Source organism: Buteo buteo, chromosome Z, assembly GCF_964188355.1.
Source record: "Buteo buteo chromosome Z, bButBut1.hap1.1, whole genome shotgun sequence".
Lineage (NCBI taxonomy): Eukaryota > Metazoa > Chordata > Aves > Accipitriformes > Accipitridae > Buteo > Buteo buteo.
In genome coordinates, this window is record NC_134204.1 from 60008996 (window position 1) to 60028341 (window position 19346).

Here is a 19346-nt window from a genome sequence, read left to right on the forward strand (position 1 = left end):
GTGGCTGCAAAGAAATTGCTTTCTATTCACCTTCAGTTTGCCTATAGATACCTATGTACAAAGTCTGCATGTTAGAAATACCTGAATTATGCTGAACAAATTAATTTCTGAAAGGAAGGAGTGATGGATTTCCTAACATATAGAAGGCATTTTAGGATTTGTGGGTTTTTGGGTTTGGTTTGGTTTTTGGGGTTTTTTTTTTTAAATCAGAATTGGTGATATTTGTCTTGCCATTATATTTTTTTACTTTTCAGAATATAGTTCAATTGTTTCTTAATACTGCCAGAGCAACCCAGACCAACATCTTCCAAATAGCATTAAGCACTCTATCTGTGAGAAATTAATCCTGTAGCTAATGCTCTGCAACTTTTTCAAATTTTGGACTGTTCATGCCTTTAATCAGTTTAAGTCTATTTTTACATAAAACAGAGATTGAATGATACATCTTTTTATATTTTTAATTTTAAACTTTAAGTTGAAACTAAATTTGTCTCCCTTAGTTGAGGAGTTTTACAATTTAAGACAAACATAAGAAGTATCCAATTTTTTAGTAGTGGTTCACTTGCTAAATCCTGTGTTGTTGATCTAGTGTGAAAATCAGATCTGTGTTACTCAAAAAATATCCAGTATTTAATCTTAAAAACAGTTGTGTTACGGCATAAACAATGACAAATATTCTACCCTTCTTCATCCCTTTCATCAGATTTAGACATCTATTTCCCATTCATGCCTATAATACTTGGATTGAAATATGAACATTATCCAGCACTAATGCATATGTTGGCTGAAATAAATGTCATAGGCAAACTTCACAGAATTACTGTTTTATTTGCTTCTTGTTGCTGGTTTTCTTCCTTCCCTGTATTTTTTTCTTAGTGTTAAAAGCTTTTTTTGAAAAAAAAGTCACTAATCAACCACTTCTGATATGTAGTTGGTATAGTGATTCATAGTTTTTGTTACGCATTTTTAAATAAAACACAGGTTAATATTTACATTTGCCTGCTGATTTTGGATAATAGTTTTATATTTCTGTAATCTTTCAATATAGAAAGTATTCACAGAGCTCCTAAAAATTCTAGAGTCTGTCTACCTGTATCCATATAAGATGGAGAAAAGGATGGAGTCAAAAGCAGCTTTGAAGTTTCTGTCATCCTATATGTAGCAGGATGCCAGTGCTTGTGCATGCTTTACTGTAATAAAACTATGCGTGGAATTAAATTGCAATGCATTAATGGAAGTACTGCATGTAAGAAAATGTCCATGTAATTCCCAGCGGTCTGTACCAAGTGCCAGTTAACCATATTTTTTTATAAATATGCTACCTGAATGTCTGTCTTTTGTTTATTTGTTTCTTTGATCAGATTTCCACATAGAAGAAGCTGTGGAGTGGCCTGGAGTAGACCTCAAACTAGGCCAAGTTTCTGGGTTGGCTCTGGACCCTGAAAATAACCTAGTTATCTTCCACAGAGGTGATCATGTTTGGGATGAAAAGTAAGTAGATACTCTGCTGAATGGCATGTTAGAAGGTCAAATTGGTGTGTGCTGTTTGTATATCTTCTCAAGAAAAGACAAGACAAATTGCAGTTCCTTTTCCATTTCAAATTCAGTTCTTTGGCTGAATGTGCCTTTGGGAGACTCAGAATGGAAGTGGTGACTGACAGTTCAAGATGATGGGGTTACTAGGTCTTTAGACAGTAAGAATGTGTCTCCAGAGAAAAAGAACGTAGTACATTATGTCCTTAAACTGTATGACCATGTTAGTATGCTATTCACTGAGATTAATTATCCCCGCTTCTCCATGTTTCTAGCAGAACTAATTAGCCTGGGAGAATGATGTTTTAGTATGGTGGACTACTATTAGCACCTGGGTTTAAGACATGCAAAGCTAGCTCCAGTGTATCTTCATTCTTTTTTGTGTTTATGTCCACTGAACAAAGTTGGATTGATACAGGGCACTCTCTCAAAACAGGCTTTGTTTTACTTATTTGATAAAATCTACTATATTGAATAAAATTTACTATATTTAGTGTCACTCAAACAAAAAAAAAAGTCCAACTTTATAATGGCCATTTTTCTAGTGTTTGTAAAGTAATATACTCAAAGGTATATTCTTTTAAGAACAGAACATTCCAAATAAAGTACAGTGTCCTTATTTGTACAGTCTCCTTATGCCTTTGAACTTTAAAATTGTATGTCTAACTGTCTAGATGGACACTTTGGAAAAAAATCCATGAACTTTTTGACAAAACAGTGGGAGAAAATAGTATCCACCCGTAAAAGAATATTATGTAGTAACCTTTCTATAATGTGCTTTTTTTATCTTCTTTCTAAGCATCTGTTCCCCATGTATATAACTATAAGGCTAAATGATAGGGTTTTTTTCAACTCCTGATGAATTCATTTTAAGATAACATAGTTTCTGAAAATTAGAGGGGGGAGTTTTCTCAACCTTATAATGACAAATTATGCTTAGAATACTGTTTTATGAAGGAAAGTAAGTTCTTTGGGGTTTTAGCTAAATAACATAATGCAGCAGATAAGGCAGTCATTTATGTCTTGTGCATTGTATCAGGGATGTCTCCAGCTCAAGTGTATATAAATACAGACTATAAAATTTGGAAGGATGATGCATGCTGCAACTTGTATTTTTCAAACTTCAAGTAAAAGCTGATATTGATTTGCTTTTTTTCATCCTCCTACACATGAACATAAGTGCTGTTCTTTGTATCATTGAAGAATGAATTGAAAAAATATTTGAAAATAGGCTGGCAGTTGTATTCATTTCTTACTTCTGAAATGTGTCTTTGTAAGAGTCTGGCAACTCAGTTATACCCACAACCCAGAGCACAAAACTGGAGTTTGAGACCAAGCAGTATTTGGAGACCCTCCAGATCTTAAATAAAAAAGGAAAACGTTAATGTTCCCTAAAATAGCAAGTGAGCATAATGAATCAACCATGTTGAGAGACAAATTGAACTTCAATTTTTGTATGATGTGGGTGCAGAAGATTGGAGCTGTGGTCTGGAATCCATATACCTACCAGCTGTGCTGCGTAACACTACAGGTTCACTTAACTCATCCCTGTCTTTGATAGCAGACATATTCTGAGTATTTCCAGCCTGTGATTATCAGACTTCCCAGAAAAATGCTTTGTCTTATACTTAGTATTAGAAGTGTTAATCTGTACATTACCGCTGTGTGAGAGCTTGCTGTATTTGCCATCTTGTGGAGATTGAAGTCGGAACAAAGTGAAACTGCCTGGGCTTGTAAATATGAGCAGAAGCATTCAGTCCCAGATATGTAACCAAGATGTAAAGACGAGCTGTTGTTAACTGAAGCTCGTTATGGGCCTTCCATAAAGACAACTACACATGAAATCCTAATTCATTTCAGAGAGGTTTTGTTCACAAGTTTTGGTTTGTTGTTTTTTTTTTCTCTTCTTGTGGAACACAGTTAATTCACATATAGGAAAGACAGTGTTGGTAGGAACCCTTAAATCAGACAGGCTAAAACTTCTGTAGGCCTGTGTATGTAAAGTATTGTGACTTTAAAACAATATATTTGGAAAACATGCCTGTGGTCAAGCTATTGTTCCATATTTGTGGCACAGAGAAGAGGCACACAGATGTGTGCTCAGCCAGTCAGCCTTCCTTTTTTATCTTTGGGTATGTCATGGGCATATGAAATAGTCTGGGGACCCTTTCATGGGTTGTGCTGTAAAGGAAGGAGTGTATGTGTTCTTATTTTTCAATAAAAAGGAATAAAAAAATGAGTATTTGAGAGAGGTTTATCATGACTATTGTATGCTGGAGGGATAAGAAGTTATCAGACTTTCAAGTTAATGTTTATCATTAGCTGCAAATACACAGTTAATTGAGTATAATATTCCTTATGAAATCATAAACATGATGAATCAATCAAGCCTGAAAGCCCAGAATTTATTTTCTCTGTTTCAATGCTTCACCAGCATAGTATAGAAAAAAATTAAACAAAAATTATCTGTGCTGTTAGGCAATGCACAAATGTTTCCAATGTGTTATTAATATATGCCATAAAAGCTGGATCCTCATTCAACTAAATGTGGCTGGATGAATGGACTGCGCTGTTTTATAAGGCAACTTCAGTCTGCTTTAGAATGCAAAAGCAGTTATGCAATGACAAGCCCTATAATACACTAGAGGCTTTTCAGTGGCTGTAGCATTCCTTCTGTGCATGATTTAAAAAAAAAAAAAATCCTTTCAAATAAGTCAGGTTCTTCTACCACATCGTCGTCTCAGTTTCAGAACAGTCTTCGCTATAGGCAGTGTATGCTGTTCAGAATGAAAAAAATTAGAACTATAAAGCTGCCTAAGCAGTGAATCAGCTGGAAGTTATTTTGCATTTTGTGACAAAAAATGTATACTATTCATGCAATTTATAAAAGACATAATAAAGAATATAAACTGCATTCTTAACAAGCTATAAACTGCATTCTTAACAAGCTAGGCAGGTTAATTTAGGCTGAGCACAGTACCACAATGGTGATGGATATTGATCAAGAATGGACCTCAGGGTTGTGCCTTCAGGGGTTATGAGATCAGGTGGTCTGTCTAAATTTAACATGTAGCCCACCAGAAGGATGTTAGATTTAGCAATAAATTGTTTGTATTAGTATGAAGTTGCCAGCTGAAAAGTAGAAAAATAGCTGTGGAATTACATTGAGGTTTGAAATCAGAAGTAGTGACATATGCAGCATATTTTAGTTGTCCTTTGATATCAAACTGCAGAACCTATTAGAAAACCGTGCTGCAGAGCAACATGACATATAATAGCAAGGTGTTCAGTTGTTTGGTTGGTTTTGGTCTTGGTTCTTTTAAGCTAGCAGTAATAAGCATTGTTAGTGTCCTTATTTATCAGTTGAAACAAAGGAACATTGACTACCTGGGAAATTGGTCTCAAACACTGGGAGGGAAACTAAGTTGTCTAGATAGTGAGTTTTCCAGAGATACAATCTTTTTTTCTGTGGGTTTTTTTTGTACAATACTTACCATCACTAAGATTTACTTCTGTGATTAGCTGTGCTGGTTAATAATAACAGTGTTGGTTCTCCAGTTGTGGTCATCCATACCTAGAGCAAGTAAGTCCTTAGGAGTATTAGACTCATTTTTAAATAAAACTGCTTAAAACCAAATTTTGTTCAAAATACTTTACACTCTATTTACCTTCACTAAATGCTGAACATGTATTTCAACAGGTTAGAGTAATAGCCAACTTCTCCGTAGGGGTACAGCCAACTATATTTTTTATTTCTTAAACATATGATAATTTTATGCCTCATAAATGTCTTCTAGAAAGCTAATCCCGGTTCTTAATGTCTGAAATAGTGACATGTTTAAATGTTGTTTATTAATATATTCCACATACCCTGAAAATTGAGTGTAGACTTCTTGGGGTAGGAGAAATACACGTCATATCCTACAGGCTCAAGCTGTGCAAGCACACTCAGAAAAGGATAAGAACCTTAAGACCTGAATCTTACAGTAGTAAGCTCTGGCAAAATATTGAATTGTGTTTGAAAAAAAGAAAAAAGACACGCAAACATGCACACGCTGCCTTGGACAGTATGAAGTAAACCTGTTTTTATTGGCAATTATGACCTGGTGTTTAGCTATATTTTTACTTAGGCTGCATTGATTGCCCATTTTTTATTTGCCATAGCAAAGAAGAGGAAAAAAAAAGGAAGAGGTTTTTTCTTGCTTGCTTTAGGATTACCTTAATTGTTGCTGTGTTAATTTGGTGCTCCTTTAGTTTGGAAGTCATAACTTCAGTAGGAAATGCAGACATCCAACACTGTAACTCTTATGATCATACAGTAATGCAATAAGGCTTACTTAAAGAAAAAAAAGAAACCAGTAACCCCACACTGGAATTAAACTACAGAGCTTGGCTTTTAGTTGCATGTGTATTGTTCATCAGTGGAACCTTCTAATGCTGGCTTTCTATTCCACTATTTTTGTGTAGTTCTTTTGACAGCAAATTTGTTTATCAGCAAAGAGGACTTGGACCAATTGAACAGAACACAATTCTTGTCTTGAATCCAAGTAATGCAAAACTGCTTCATTCCATGGGCAGAAGTCTGTAAGTTATTTTTGCTTTTATTGAACTAACATTTCTGTATATTTTACTCCAGAAAGTCCCTAAACCCATTTTCATGTATGTTTTGTATTGCACTGTGTGATTGTAGCCACTGAGTTTATTTAAACAATAAATAAATAATTACAAAATCAACAACTAATAAAAGTAATTTGCCATCTTTACCACCTCTGCTTTCTAGCAATTCATACAATTTCATCTACTAGCCAGATTAACAGAAATGCAGAGCTCATGAATATTGTATATTGTCCTTAAAGATACCAAATATTAGCCTGAGTGACATACCAGAGATCAACTGAATTTCAGAGCTGAGACACACTTGTCAAGAAAATTCTATTCTGTAAAGCTATCTTTTTCATTAAATACTACAGATAGTTAGTGTGTACAGCATTTGTTGATCGGTAGATAAAAAGTGAAATCTTTACATCATTCTTCCTGAAAAATGTTTTTAACTTGATTCTTCTACATTTGTGCTTGCAGATTTTATTTACCACATGGTTTGAGTATAGATAAAAATGGTAACTACTGGGTCACTGATGTAGCTCTCCATCAGGTATGTTTCTGAAGCTTTAATAGAAGGACTTTAATATTTTGCCACAAAATGTTTTTGCTTTCCTAGAGATTTGATGTAAATTATTTATCTATGCCTGTTAAGATAAATATTAAGAATATGCCTACACAAATTGACCCCTGTGGCCTTCATGGAATATAGTTGTGTTGAATAATTTGCTACATGGACATAGTATTCAGAAATAAAACTATCTGTTTTAAAACAGTGTTTCTTTTGAAAAAGAACAGATTTTTCTGCTGCATCTTTGCTTATCAATTGTCCTATGTACTTAAATCCAGAATGTGAAACTAAATCCTTTGCTGTAATCACAGGAAATTTATATTTTAGGCAGAAATTTCCTAAAATCAACACTACTAAAAAATTGGTAATAGATGTCATAGTCAATATATTAAGATTCAGTTTGGTATATAAATTTTATACACAGTAATAGATATTTTGCCATAGGCAGTCATCTTTCTTATATTTCACCTTCCATAACTGAAACCTATTCTCTTTTCCTGTTGACTAAAAAAAAGGTTTTCAAACTGGGAGCACATGACAAAGAACCACTACTGATCTTAGGAGTGGCTTTGCAACCGGGCAGTGACAGAAATCATTTCTGTCAACCAACTGATGTGGCTGTGGATCCGATCACTGGCAGCATTTATATCTCTGATGGCTACTGTAACAGTCGAGTCATTCAGTTCACTCCAAAGGGGTTGTACGTGATGCAGTGGGGAGAAGGTACAGGTCAGAGCTCTTGGTACTTTACCCATACTGCTATTATCATGAACTCATGATGAACCATGAGACTGCTGATGTTACTATTACTTTATTTACAAATTTCTATTACTGAAATACCTTCCAAGCCCTGGCTGAATGTCAGCCTTGTCATTGCATTCCAATTTTCTCTCTTCTGTTCATATAGCTTACTTGTAGTAGTTATATAGTCACTAAAAATAAACAATGGGAATTTGTTAGCATGCTTTCAGTACAAGTATTGGAATGTCCTATCTTATCAAGAAAATGTGTTCTTTCACAAAAACCTTATTTTTTTCTTAAACATTTGGTCAAATAGTATAATCCTTTACCATTTTTGCAGGATTTATGCCATGATCCCATCTGTTTTAAGTTTTGTGAATAATTACATTTCTGCCTGATTCAGATTTATCAGGCATTAAACTATGCCAAATATTGTAGGGAAATAGAGAATTCATAAATTCAGGATTTACAAAGGCAACACAAAAGACTACCACAGTTTATCTACCTAAATGAGTAAAACTGCTAGGAGAAGAAAGCAAGCTGACTTTATTCTTTTCCCAGTGTTACATTGTGTTATGTGACATATTGGTGTTTCTAAGTGAAACTGATAGTTTCAGTGTATACTTTAATACAAACCTGGATATTTTGTATTGCAGAGACTTCTTTAGGCAGAGCCAGACCTGGACAGTTTCATATCCCTCACAGCTTAGCCCTGATCCCCGACTTCAGTCAGCTGTGTGTTGCAGACAGGGAAAATGGTCGGATTCAGTGCTTCAAGTTAGAGACTGGGGAGTTCATAAGGGAGATCAAGCACAAATCGTTTGGAAGAGAGTTGTTTGCAGTTTCATATGTTCCAGGTAATCTTTTTCCTGTTCCTCAGGTTTCAAGTAGTTGCTTTACGCCAGTGTGTCACAGTACACAGTGTTATTTCATAAAGAGTGCTATCATGTTATCTTAGGCCAGATACTTACTGTCTGAAAAAGTAGAGCTGACATAATGGAAAGTTTTAGAACTATCCTGTTTTACTACTTGTGGAGTGAGGGAAGCTTGCATATAATCTCTGCTTGTGAGAAATGACTGATTAGACTCCCTAAATGTGATGTCAACAAGTAGATGATCTTGTTTGCTTCCTAGTGACTACAGAGTCAATAATTAGTTAAAGATAACATTTTAAAATATTCATTTCAAGCTCCATTGAAAAGAGCAAAATAAAGAGGTTCCAAACTATCAAGAAAAGTTTTGTGTTTCATAAAACAAAAAATCTGAAAGCAAGCAGTTTGAAAAAGTTGTGGGTTTTAATATCACAATCTGGTTAACGGTTACTGTCTTAAGTTTTTGGGTTGGATTTTTAATACCGGTAGTGAAGGTAATGTAAATGTCAAGAACTGGATGAGGAATTTTGGCATGTCAGGCTCCTGACTCTATAGTTGATATCAAATTTAATATCAGGGTTACTTCTCTTGCATCTGCCAACATAGAAATGCTGTACTGGATGATATACTTGATACCTATAGCTCTGTCACTTGACAGTGGCAGCAAGAGAGGCTTTCTGAGGAGAATGTGTAAGCCTGGCTGCATTTTGTGGTCTGTTCCTCTCTTACTCCCCATGCATCCATGAGCACTTTATTTAAGGCTGTTAGGAGGTAGCTCCTGACCTCTTCTTTGTAGGATCTTTCTATAGATGTATTGCCCATGAATTTTCCTAATCCCATTTTGAACTGCTTTGTACTGTCTGCCTCCTTGACCTCCTACAATTACAGGCTCCAGAAGTTCACTACTCACTTTATTTTTTTTAATTTAAAATAGTGACCTAGCTTCATTGAGTGCTTCTCAGTCCCAGTATTTGGGGAGTTGAATAACAGTTCCACGCTCCCCATATCTGCTGCCTCTTAGCCTTCTCCTCTCCAAACCAAAGAACCCCAGCCACCTTAGTCTCTCCCCACAAGCCTTTTAATTGCTTCACCCCCTTGACTATTGTAGTTGCCTTTCTCTTCTAGCATCTTTAACTTCATTAGGACCTTCTTGAGATGCAGTGAGTAAAACAGCACTTGGTACTCTAAGATGTGGGCATGCTAAGTTTTTGCATAGTGGCAAATCTGTCCCCTCCATTCCTAATTCTCCTCCTGATGATGCCCAACATTCTGTTGAAATTTTTGCTGTCACTGTACATGGAGCCAAAAATTTAAGAGACCTTTCAGTGATGGCTCAGAGATGTCTATCCTGAGTTGTAGCTGCCAGTTCCAAGCTAAACATCACAAAGGCATGATCTAGATTACTTTTTCACAGAAGCATCACTCTACATTTTTCTTTGTTGAAGCTCTTCTGCCATCTGTTTGACAACTCAAGTATTCTTACAAAAAGTCTTTCCGGACTTTCTCAATATTATCAAGCTTTTAACTACTCTGCAGAGCTCAGTACCTTCCTCAGACTGAGAGATGTCATTGTGCACCCCATTTTCAGGTCACTGATGAGGACTGTTGAATGAAATTGTTTCTGGCTCTGATCCCTGCAGGATCACACTACTCAGACTTTTCTGTGCTGAAAAATTATAAGTTCTGCCCTTAAGCTCTTCTCCTTGCTTCCTGTTCATTAACAGATCTCTCATTCAGCCCTCTGACAAGTCACACTTTTTAATATGCATAACCTTGTCAAAGGTTTTCTGAAAATCCAAGTACATCTACAGAATCTCCTTTACCTGTGTGCTTTTTCTGCCCATTCACAGGTGAGGGACAATTTCCTCTTATAGAAGCCATACCAACTTGTTTCCAGCAGGCTACACTTACCCATGTCTTACTCTTCATTATGGATTCTACCATCTTACTGGGGCTGGAAGCCAGAATGGTTGACATGTAGTTCCCAGGCACCCTTTTGAGCCCTTCTTGTAGATGGGCATTACTTTGGCTGTCTGCTAGTCTTCTGGAGGAGTGGCTGTTTGCAGTGCTAGGTTACTCAACTTGGCCTGAGGTCTGTAATTTCACGTTTGACTTCCTTCTATACTTGAGTGAATGCCATCCAAACCTGGTGAAATACTCACCTCCAACTTGTCTAACACCTTCTGTGTTTCTCCTTCCAATTGAGCTGGGTCCTCTGACCTCTTTGCTACAAAAAATAGTGTCAGAATGTCCACAACATATTCAACAGAAAAAACTGACAAAAACTGAGCTTCTTTGCCACAGGCCCCTCATCCCTGAGTCCCCCTTTCACACCTTTTCCACTTGTGGTCCCACTGATTCCCTAGCTGAGTTTCTGCTTTTGATGCATTTAAAGAACTTTCCATTACCAGATCAAGCATCTGTAGCAAGGCATTCTTCAGATTATTTTTTTTAACGCCTTCACATTCTTTTTACATTTAACCAATCTGTAAAATATTGCCTTGCTTGTTCTTCTCATTTGGACAAAGTGTGCCTGTCTTAAATGCCAAACTTTTACCTTACTTAACTTTCCTCTTGTGATTTGAGGAAAGTTGAGTTTCCTTTCTGTCTGTCTGTCTGTCTCTTTCTCTCAGCCAGCCGTTTTTCGTCTATACTATTACAGTTCATCTTCACTGTAGTTTGTTACGTGTGGGTTGTTAAAGGAAATCTAATATTGTTGCAGGTGGTTTCCTCTTTGCAGTTAATGGAATGCCTTATCCTGGAGAGGCAGAACCAGTGCAAGGATTTGTGATGAACTTCTCTACTGGAGAAATAATTGATACTTTCATTCCGCTTAGAAAGGTGGAGTATTGCACAGAGTGCCTTGTGCATATAATTACATATATGGAATGTTGCTAACATCCTACTTCTCCAACTTTCATAAGACTGTTACAGGAAATAAGATGTTTTATAATGTAAGGTATTCAAAAGGAATTCTTTATAATATTAACTTAATAGAGACACTAGAATTTTGGGTCTTAAGTTTCTACATGTGGCACACATTCAAAAATAATACTGCACTCGACATGATTCCTACAGATAATACCTTCAGTCAGGATAAGCCTACTTTATTGCTGTCAAGACAGTTCTTAAAAGCTAATTTAAGAGAATAATGAATGACTTGAAATACTTACATATTTAGGTGCTAGTAATTTGTCAAAAAATAGCGTATATTCATAAGCAGAAATAATATTCAACTATATGTCTACATCCCTTCTTTACAGAAGATTAGTGTGGAAGTTAAGGCTAAATGTTGTTCATACAGTATTGCACGTAAAAGTTATGTTTATTTTAAAAAAAAATTTCCATAGATTGTCTTAGACTAAAGAATGAATGTTAAGATTCCCATTTCTGGGTAACACATATAGTCTGTTATTTGTGGTCCAGTTTTAAATTATATTAGAGAGAGGGGTTTTTTTCTGAGTATAACAAATAGCTGTGTTGTATATAAACTCTGACAAAAACTAAGTATGTGGGCTTGAAACCAAGATCCATGATATTTTAAATATAAATTTTACAGGATAAAATTGAATGCAAGAATATGACTATAAATATTATAAATATTATAGATATTATAAATATAAAATTGTTTAGCATGAATACATTGTGTAATATCCATGTTGTTAATCCTGGAGAAGGCAAACATACAATAGAAATGGAATTCCTCTCCCTTCACTCCTGTTAGGCCTTCACACCAGCACCTGCTGCATTTTCCAATCTAAGGACTGAATATGACCAGTCTCAAGTTCAGGGTTAAGGAGGCCTCATGAGTGTGTAGACACTGAAGAATAATCTGTTGCTGCTTATCTTCACAGAACTTTGAGATGCCACATGATGTTGTTGCTTCGGAAGATAAAACAGTATTCGTTGGAGATGTTCATGCCAGAGCAGTGTGGAAGTTTGCATCCGTAGAAAGTATGTTCTTTTTGTTCTTAATATCACAACTTCACATTTCATATCTTCAGATCAGTACCATTTATCTGGTACCACTGCCCAAGAACCTGGTATCTTAATGACAATGATTTAAGTACAAGTGCTGCCTGCAGAAGTTCTGTGCTACTGTTCAGTGTTAATTAAAAGACCATTCTTCAGCATGGCTGCATGCTCTGTTGAAGAAGAGTCCTGAGTGCATGAGTTCGTTTGTTGCAGGAGAGATCAAAATGCATTTGCCTCATGGTAGATCTATCCCTTGCAATGTCATTTACAACTGCTTAAACAAAAGCATGACTCTTTAGCTTTTTGGTAATTTTAATGTATCATTTGCTGAGAAGTCAACTGCTTCCTTTGAGGTATATAGGAAACTCCCAGGGGCTGAAGTAAAAACACAAGTCAACTTAAAATTTACATTCATTTCATTGGGATTATGTATCATTAGAAGATGAATCTAGTATAATTTGAAGTCTTATTTCCATGAAGTGGAAACACTTCATAGTTTTAATCTAGTAACCCCCAAGGCAAGCAGCCTGACTTCAGGGAGAGGGCCTGATTCAATTTAGTAGGGTTCAGAGAGAGATTAGATATTTTACAGGAATAAAAATATAATCCACTGTTACATTATATTGGATAAAAAATGTATGAGAGAGATAAAGCTCAGGCTTCAGGGTGTTAGTCAACCAGTAAGAGTCTGCTGTTACAAATGAACTTCTGACTAAGTTAGTTACTCCATATTTGTCTGTTTATAATTCATGATTTTCCTTTGGGGCATCTGGTATCAGCTGCTCTTAATAACAGGAAACTGGACCAGATAAATTGTAATTCTGACTGGATATGGCTTTTTCTGTATATAGTAACCTGAACAAGAAGACTTCTAGGCTTTTATTCAAAGAAACATGAGACCAAAAAAATAATGAAATTACTCATCACTTACAGGTTAGATGAGGAAAGTCCTTGTATATAATTTTCTTTTTAGCTTTTGTTGCGGTATAAAACTGCAGTAGCTGAGAAGCCCTGATTCAGCCAGCCTTTAATCCATCGTGATTTTGATTATAATGAACAGTTTTATTTTTGTGGGACTTTCTGAACCTTTACATGTGCCCATAAAATCTCTCTGTGGCATAAGAGCTAATTATTGCAAACACCTTTCATGAATCAATCTTTCTTTTTTTCCATGGCCTTGTGAGCTATTGAATGGTTTATATTGACACTCCTTGGTGAAGTTCAGGTGCTGATGGGATTGTTTACTGTAGGATTGTCCTGTACATTTGAGAAAGCTAGCAGGAAAACGTCACTGAGCGTCCTTCTGAAATGTCAGTTGTCCTGAAGAATAATTTTGTTTTACAGAAATGGAACATCGGTCAGTTAAAAAGGCTGGTATTGAGGTACAGGAAATAAAAGGTTAGTCTGATTCATAATGGAAATGAAGGAACCACATTTGTATTTTCACACAGACTAGGACTGCTTCTGCCAAGTTCAAGGGGAAAATGCTAACTAGTTTGACTGTTTTATTTTTCACCATCATTACACCCACATAAAATGAGCGGGCACAGGAAGCACTAGAAAGCAGCTTGTAACAGTGTTACCTGGTAGATGCTGTTTTACAGCCAATCTAAACATTTTATTTTCAGTGATGACAAGTGCTTCACAGCCACTAAAATAAAAATTTAACCAGTGGATTAGCTCCGTACCACCATCTGGTGTGGTCCAGATTGGTATCTGTGTCAGCTCCCTTAGATGCAGAAATAGCTCTGAAATGTAACTGTGATAGTTACTCCCCAGCATCCTTCCCCCTGCTGCACAACACTCAACCACCAAAAAAGGGTTATTTGAAATGGCAATTGGTGTATCTTTCTGCATAGTCTTTCAGTACGCAGCCTTGCCAGTCACACCATGTGGAAAAAATATAATTTTTTCTATTTAGATTTATTTTCCTAGATTTACTGCTTCCTTTTTTTTTCAATTTATCTGTGTGAAAATGAAAAACAGACACAAAAAAAGAAAATAAAAACATGTAGAAACTTAATATAAAGAAATACATGTAGAGGAGATTGAAATAGGTAAAATAGCAGTTCAGGAAGATGGAAAGTAATTTTAACCATTTGTATTCTGTTGTGTAGGTCTTTTATGTTGAAAAGGAAAAGTTTATTTCCCTTTCAGAAAAACAGTACCAGGCTATGGAGAAGCCTTTATAAAATGTTCAAACGTTCTTAACTTTTTTTTGGCTGAATTCAGAGCTTGTGTGGTTAGCTATAGTCATACATATGCAGGCAGAGGAAAATACCAAAAGATCCCAACTGCCAATTGCAAGCATTAGAATAAAGTAGAATAAAGGCGGCTGACATCATAAAGCAATGAAATCCTTATTGCCGAAACTGTTCTCCTTCTATTTTATCTCTGTTGGTACATCAGCCCTCCTGAAGCACTCAAAAGGGAAGTGTTGACATTACAGCATCCACAGTACAACAAATCTAGGAATATATTAATGCATTTTGGCTTTCTTTAGAAGGATAGTATAGTAGTTCACACTTCTAATGTTACAGAGAAAAATGCAATAGTATCACCAGAGTAAGAAACAGTTTCTGAGTAACAATCTCTAAAACTGCTTAGGGTACATAGACTGAAATTAATATCTTTCAACTCCACTTGAAGAAAACAGATAGCTGTCCTCTGCTTAATAAATGGACAGGAGTGGCCTGCACTTTCACAGTCTCCTGCTGACAGACTGTTACTATTGTTTGCACTGCTGTGAAGTGGGGGGAATATACATGAAGAACTGTAGCTTTGCCCAGAGGTGGGCAAGATGGTGGAGGAAAATTGCTCTTGGCTGTAACTACTACTTGAACAGATAGCATGTTATCATTGTATTAGTGATAACAATGATATCGTTATCGTTGTATTAGTGTTAAGTGTAAACTCAAGCATTTGCTATTTTTTCAGAATAGACCATCATTTTAAGTTTGATACAGAATCAAAACAGAGTTGATTCAGAGTGTTTCTGATGCAGCTACTTCTTAAGACATGCAGTTAAGTCAGACTTTAAAATGTATAGCTAGATGGTTTTACTCATTAAAAGTTAGCATAAAGCATGTGATCCTTTACACACACACAAAACATCATAGAGAAATTTACTGAAATGGTTTTTCTCCTTGTAGGTGGAGAGGTAACAAATTGGTCAAGGAATGATTGGATGCTTTCAAAGGCTCTCCAAATTTACAAAGCCAAAGTTCTGTCACAGGGTGTAGCAGTTCTGAAAATTTAACCCTTTGTCACAAGTTTATTAAAAAGAACTTTAAATGCTTTCCTTTTTTTGTTTATAATAATACAGCATATACTGGATTTTTGTATTTCTTGTGGAAGACTTATTATCAAAAGGAGATATTTCATTGCTAGTACATCACACACCTATTTGCAAAACTAGATCTTTGGGGGATTTTCCTATACTTTAAATGATAGATACTTTTTAAGACAGAACTCTCCCTGACACCTTTCTTTTCCCGATTCAAGAAAAGGGGAGGGCATCTTTGCTAGTGAGTGATACCATTCAGACTCTCTCTGCATTACGTTTGGGATAACATCAGCAAGAGCTAAAAATGTCTTCATAAGTGTTTGTCGTTTGTTTCCTTGTTACTCAGCACTTCAGGTATTCTAGCTTGTTCTTTAACGCCTTGTTCTGTGTTTCTTGATGCATATGGATTACATACTGAAATTGTCTTCTTTTTAAAGAATCAGAAACAATTGTAGAAGCCAGATTGAAAAACACCCCAGAATCAACAGACCATCTAAAGAAGAAAGAAAAGCAACATTTGGTCCAACAGGCCAGCACTGGAGTTTCCTTTGTTCTTATTACAATTCTTCTAATTATTCCTGTTGTTGTCCTGCTGGCAATTTTACTGTTTATTCGGTGGAGGAAGACAACTGTCTATGGAGGTAACCATGAGTAACTCTATAGAACAGGCTTTTATTATTCCCAGTTCAAAACATCGCTGAACACTGAGGGACAAGGGTATGAGGAGAGAGGCGTACTGTCCCTTTACCCTTCTGAACAGTTACTGTGATGCTGCATGCAAACTAAGAATCGGCATGCACACAGCAACTGCACCCCTCTGTGCCTTTAATATCATAACTTAAGCCACCACCTTTTCAGAACATGTATCTAAAACTTTAATTGGTGTCAAGGCAAAAATAGGTATCTCAGAAATAACTAGAATATATTCATGTTATTGTCTAGAATACATAAATTTTAATACCTTGAGCACAGTTTGATTTTCAGTTTGGGATCTTTAAATTGTTGAGAACAAGACTCTATGGATATTATAAAGGTATAAGCAAAATACAAGCAGATAACATTTACAAGAGATTACATATTATTGTTCTCTACTACCTTGTGCATTTTGTGAGTCAGACATGTTTCCATAATGCACCTTCATCCATTGCTGTGAGAGCCGTAATCGGTACTTACAAGGCTATGTAAATTTGTTCTTAATTTGTATTATGTAATAACAATATTTTTGAGAAACTCGTAGACTGCAGCGGGAGTTTTATCATTACACTTGTTATTTTGTATCACATAAATAGTTTTATCAAGATATTGCCATCAAGACAAGAAAATGTACATGGAGTAGACAAATAACACAGTTCTGCCACTGGCCAGGACATGCTATGACAGACTAGGTAATTCAGTGATATAATATTGCTCTGCGACTGAATTGGATGTATTTTATTCGAAGATTTCAGTGTGCAGCTTCCTGACTCTGTGTTCAAACATGTTTAGCACATCAAATGTGCTAACAGCCTAGACTACTGCAGTACTGCTGTTAATGGATAGCATCTATAATAGCATCTTTGCATTCCATTTGGATTCAAGCAGTGCTTGAATTTAATGTGTCAAAGAGCGTGATACAGTTACATTGGTAAAACTAAACTTCTTGCACAGATTTATGGAAACTGAGTAATACATAGGAAAAGACGGTTTGGTCATGGCACTTAATTTTTCTTCAGATGAAGGGTGGAAAGAATCACCAGGGAGAAGGATATAGTTTGTGAGGGGGGAGAGAAAGTTCCACCAAAATATCTGAAGAAATTCACAGATCACTGTCTTCCAGAAAGCCAGTCTTCTCTATAGGGATACTATACCATTTCAAATGTCAAGCTGTATTTTGCAGTGTGCTGGAATGTAGTTGTGCACGTTATAAATGACAAGGTTCTTGTCCTTCCTGTAAACTCTTCACAGTAACATAAGTGAACAGTTGAGGGAATGAAATTCTCAGAAATAACTAATATGCAAATCTTCTTAATGGATGAATTGGCATAAACTGAACATCCATGCATGGTATGATAATTTAGTTAGGAATTATAATTTCACCCTTAATCAAGAAGCTGGAAAGTATCAGTTTTGTTTCTTAAAGCTGCTGATCAATTTGTTGAATGTCTGTGGTTTGTATCAAAATACAGATAATTATTTAATCATAGAATACAATTTTTTTAGCTTATTTTTAAAATCTACCTTATTTTTCAGCTGATGGGGAACATAAACTTGATTCAAGTTCAGGCAGAATTTTAGGCAAACTTAGAGGTAAGTCTAAGTCATTGAGGAACATTTAAGAATGCAGTAACTGGACTTCTTTTTTTCTCTATTCACTTGTAGTTGAGTAACAGATTTGATGGAACTTTCTCAGAGGAAGAATTGGGGGCAAACCTCAGGTGTTTTGTGGAAATGTCTTTTATGACACCTTTCATCTGTTATTATCTGCCTGCTGAAGAGGATGTGTCACTACCAATGGGAGAGCAGTAGCTGTTATAATGAGTTATCTGTGGATCTGGTGAATGAAATGAAGCACTTTGAGATTAAGGGCAAATTGGTGGGAACACAAATAGCCTGCATAAAGACTTGATGAAACAATGGATGCTGAAAAAAATAGTTTGAAACTTCAAAGATTAATTTCCTTCCTGTTTCATAATCTCTATACTAAGCTTTTGTGGCTCATGTACTAATCTTTAAGAACAGTTTCTGGAAGGACACTTAAAATAATCTCCACTGTACTGTTGAATGAGTGGATAAATTTTTATTCCCCCTGTACAGTAAAGCAAACTTTATGACAAGCCTTTCCTTTCCACAGGGAAAGGCGGTGGTGGCCTTAACCTTGGGAACTTCTTTGCAAGTCACAAAGGCTACAGCCGAAAAGGGTTTGACCGACTGAGCACTGAAGGAAGTGATCAAGAAAAAGATGAAGATGATGGCACAGATTCAGAGGAAGAGTGTTCAGCACCTCCGCCTCCTTCAGCACCTTCATCATCCTAAAACCAGCCTTTGCGTTTTCCATTCTATGATTCAACCCAGAATGTCAGATTCCTTTTCCCTGAAGCACGTTTAAGATTTTGTGTATTTAACTGTAAACTGTACTAGTCTGTGTGGGGCTGTACACTGGTTCCTTTAATTTTTGTTTGGTTTTAGTTCTGGTTTTTAAGTGGAGGAGTGTGTGGAAGTTCCATATCAGTGCCGTTGTTTTTTATGTGAACATCTTAGTAAAGCAAACAGTCTTCTAATTGCAGCACTGATTTAAAGCAGTAGTATTTTCTCATCTGAATTTGGGGATCTTGTAAATAAGTATTACTATCTGCTTGATCAAAGTATTTTTCCCATAACTATTCAGTTGCCAATTTCTGTTTTGTGCCTTTCCTCTTCAATGTCCTTAACCTGTTGCAGTACAAAGAAAATACAGTGCCACAAGAAAATGAAGCTGCTAAATCTTATTCTATTTTTTTAAAATCACTAACATTATATTGCATTGAAGGAAAGAAAAAAGTCTCTATTTAATTTTTTTTCTTCTTCTAACTTGATGTGTTTCTGGGATGTCTTATTTTTAGATGGTATCACTGTTAGAACACTATTTTCAGAAGCTGAATGTAATTTGTGTAATAAAGTATTCGCAGAGCATTAGCTGTCGGAGTGTACTTTGGAATTTTTGCATACTTTTAAGTTTTTTGTATACAACTTTTGTAAGTTACACAGACCACTTAATACAGTAAAAATTTTAATGTCTTCTAACAACAGAGAA

The 19346-nt window shown here is 35.8% G+C and overlaps 1 protein-coding gene across 6 annotated transcripts in view; it reads left to right on the plus strand.

Annotated features, from left to right (window-relative positions):
- Positions 1-19225, plus strand: part of PAM (peptidylglycine alpha-amidating monooxygenase) — a 152602-nt gene extending 133377 nt beyond the window's left edge. For 3 of the 6 annotated variants that reach the window (XM_075019511.1, XM_075019516.1, XM_075019513.1), the window contains 11 exons: positions 1362-1491; positions 6001-6117; positions 6613-6685; positions 7219-7432; positions 8101-8301; positions 11039-11157; positions 12171-12270; positions 13636-13689; positions 16015-16218; positions 17807-17863; positions 18408-19225. In XM_075019511.1, the coding sequence (XP_074875612.1) occupies positions 1362-1491; positions 6001-6117; positions 6613-6685; positions 7219-7432; positions 8101-8301; positions 11039-11157; positions 12171-12270; positions 13636-13689; positions 16015-16218; positions 17807-17863; positions 18408-18589 (1451 nt within the window). In that variant the 3' untranslated portion in view covers positions 18590-19225. The remainder of the gene's footprint in view (positions 1-1361; positions 1492-6000; positions 6118-6612; positions 6686-7218; positions 7433-8100; positions 8302-11038; positions 11158-12170; positions 12271-13635; positions 13690-16014; positions 16219-17806; positions 17864-18407) is intronic. The other 3 variants (XM_075019514.1, XM_075019517.1, XM_075019515.1) reach the window with 2 other exon arrangements.
- The last annotated feature ends 121 nt before the right edge of the window (positions 19226-19346 follow it).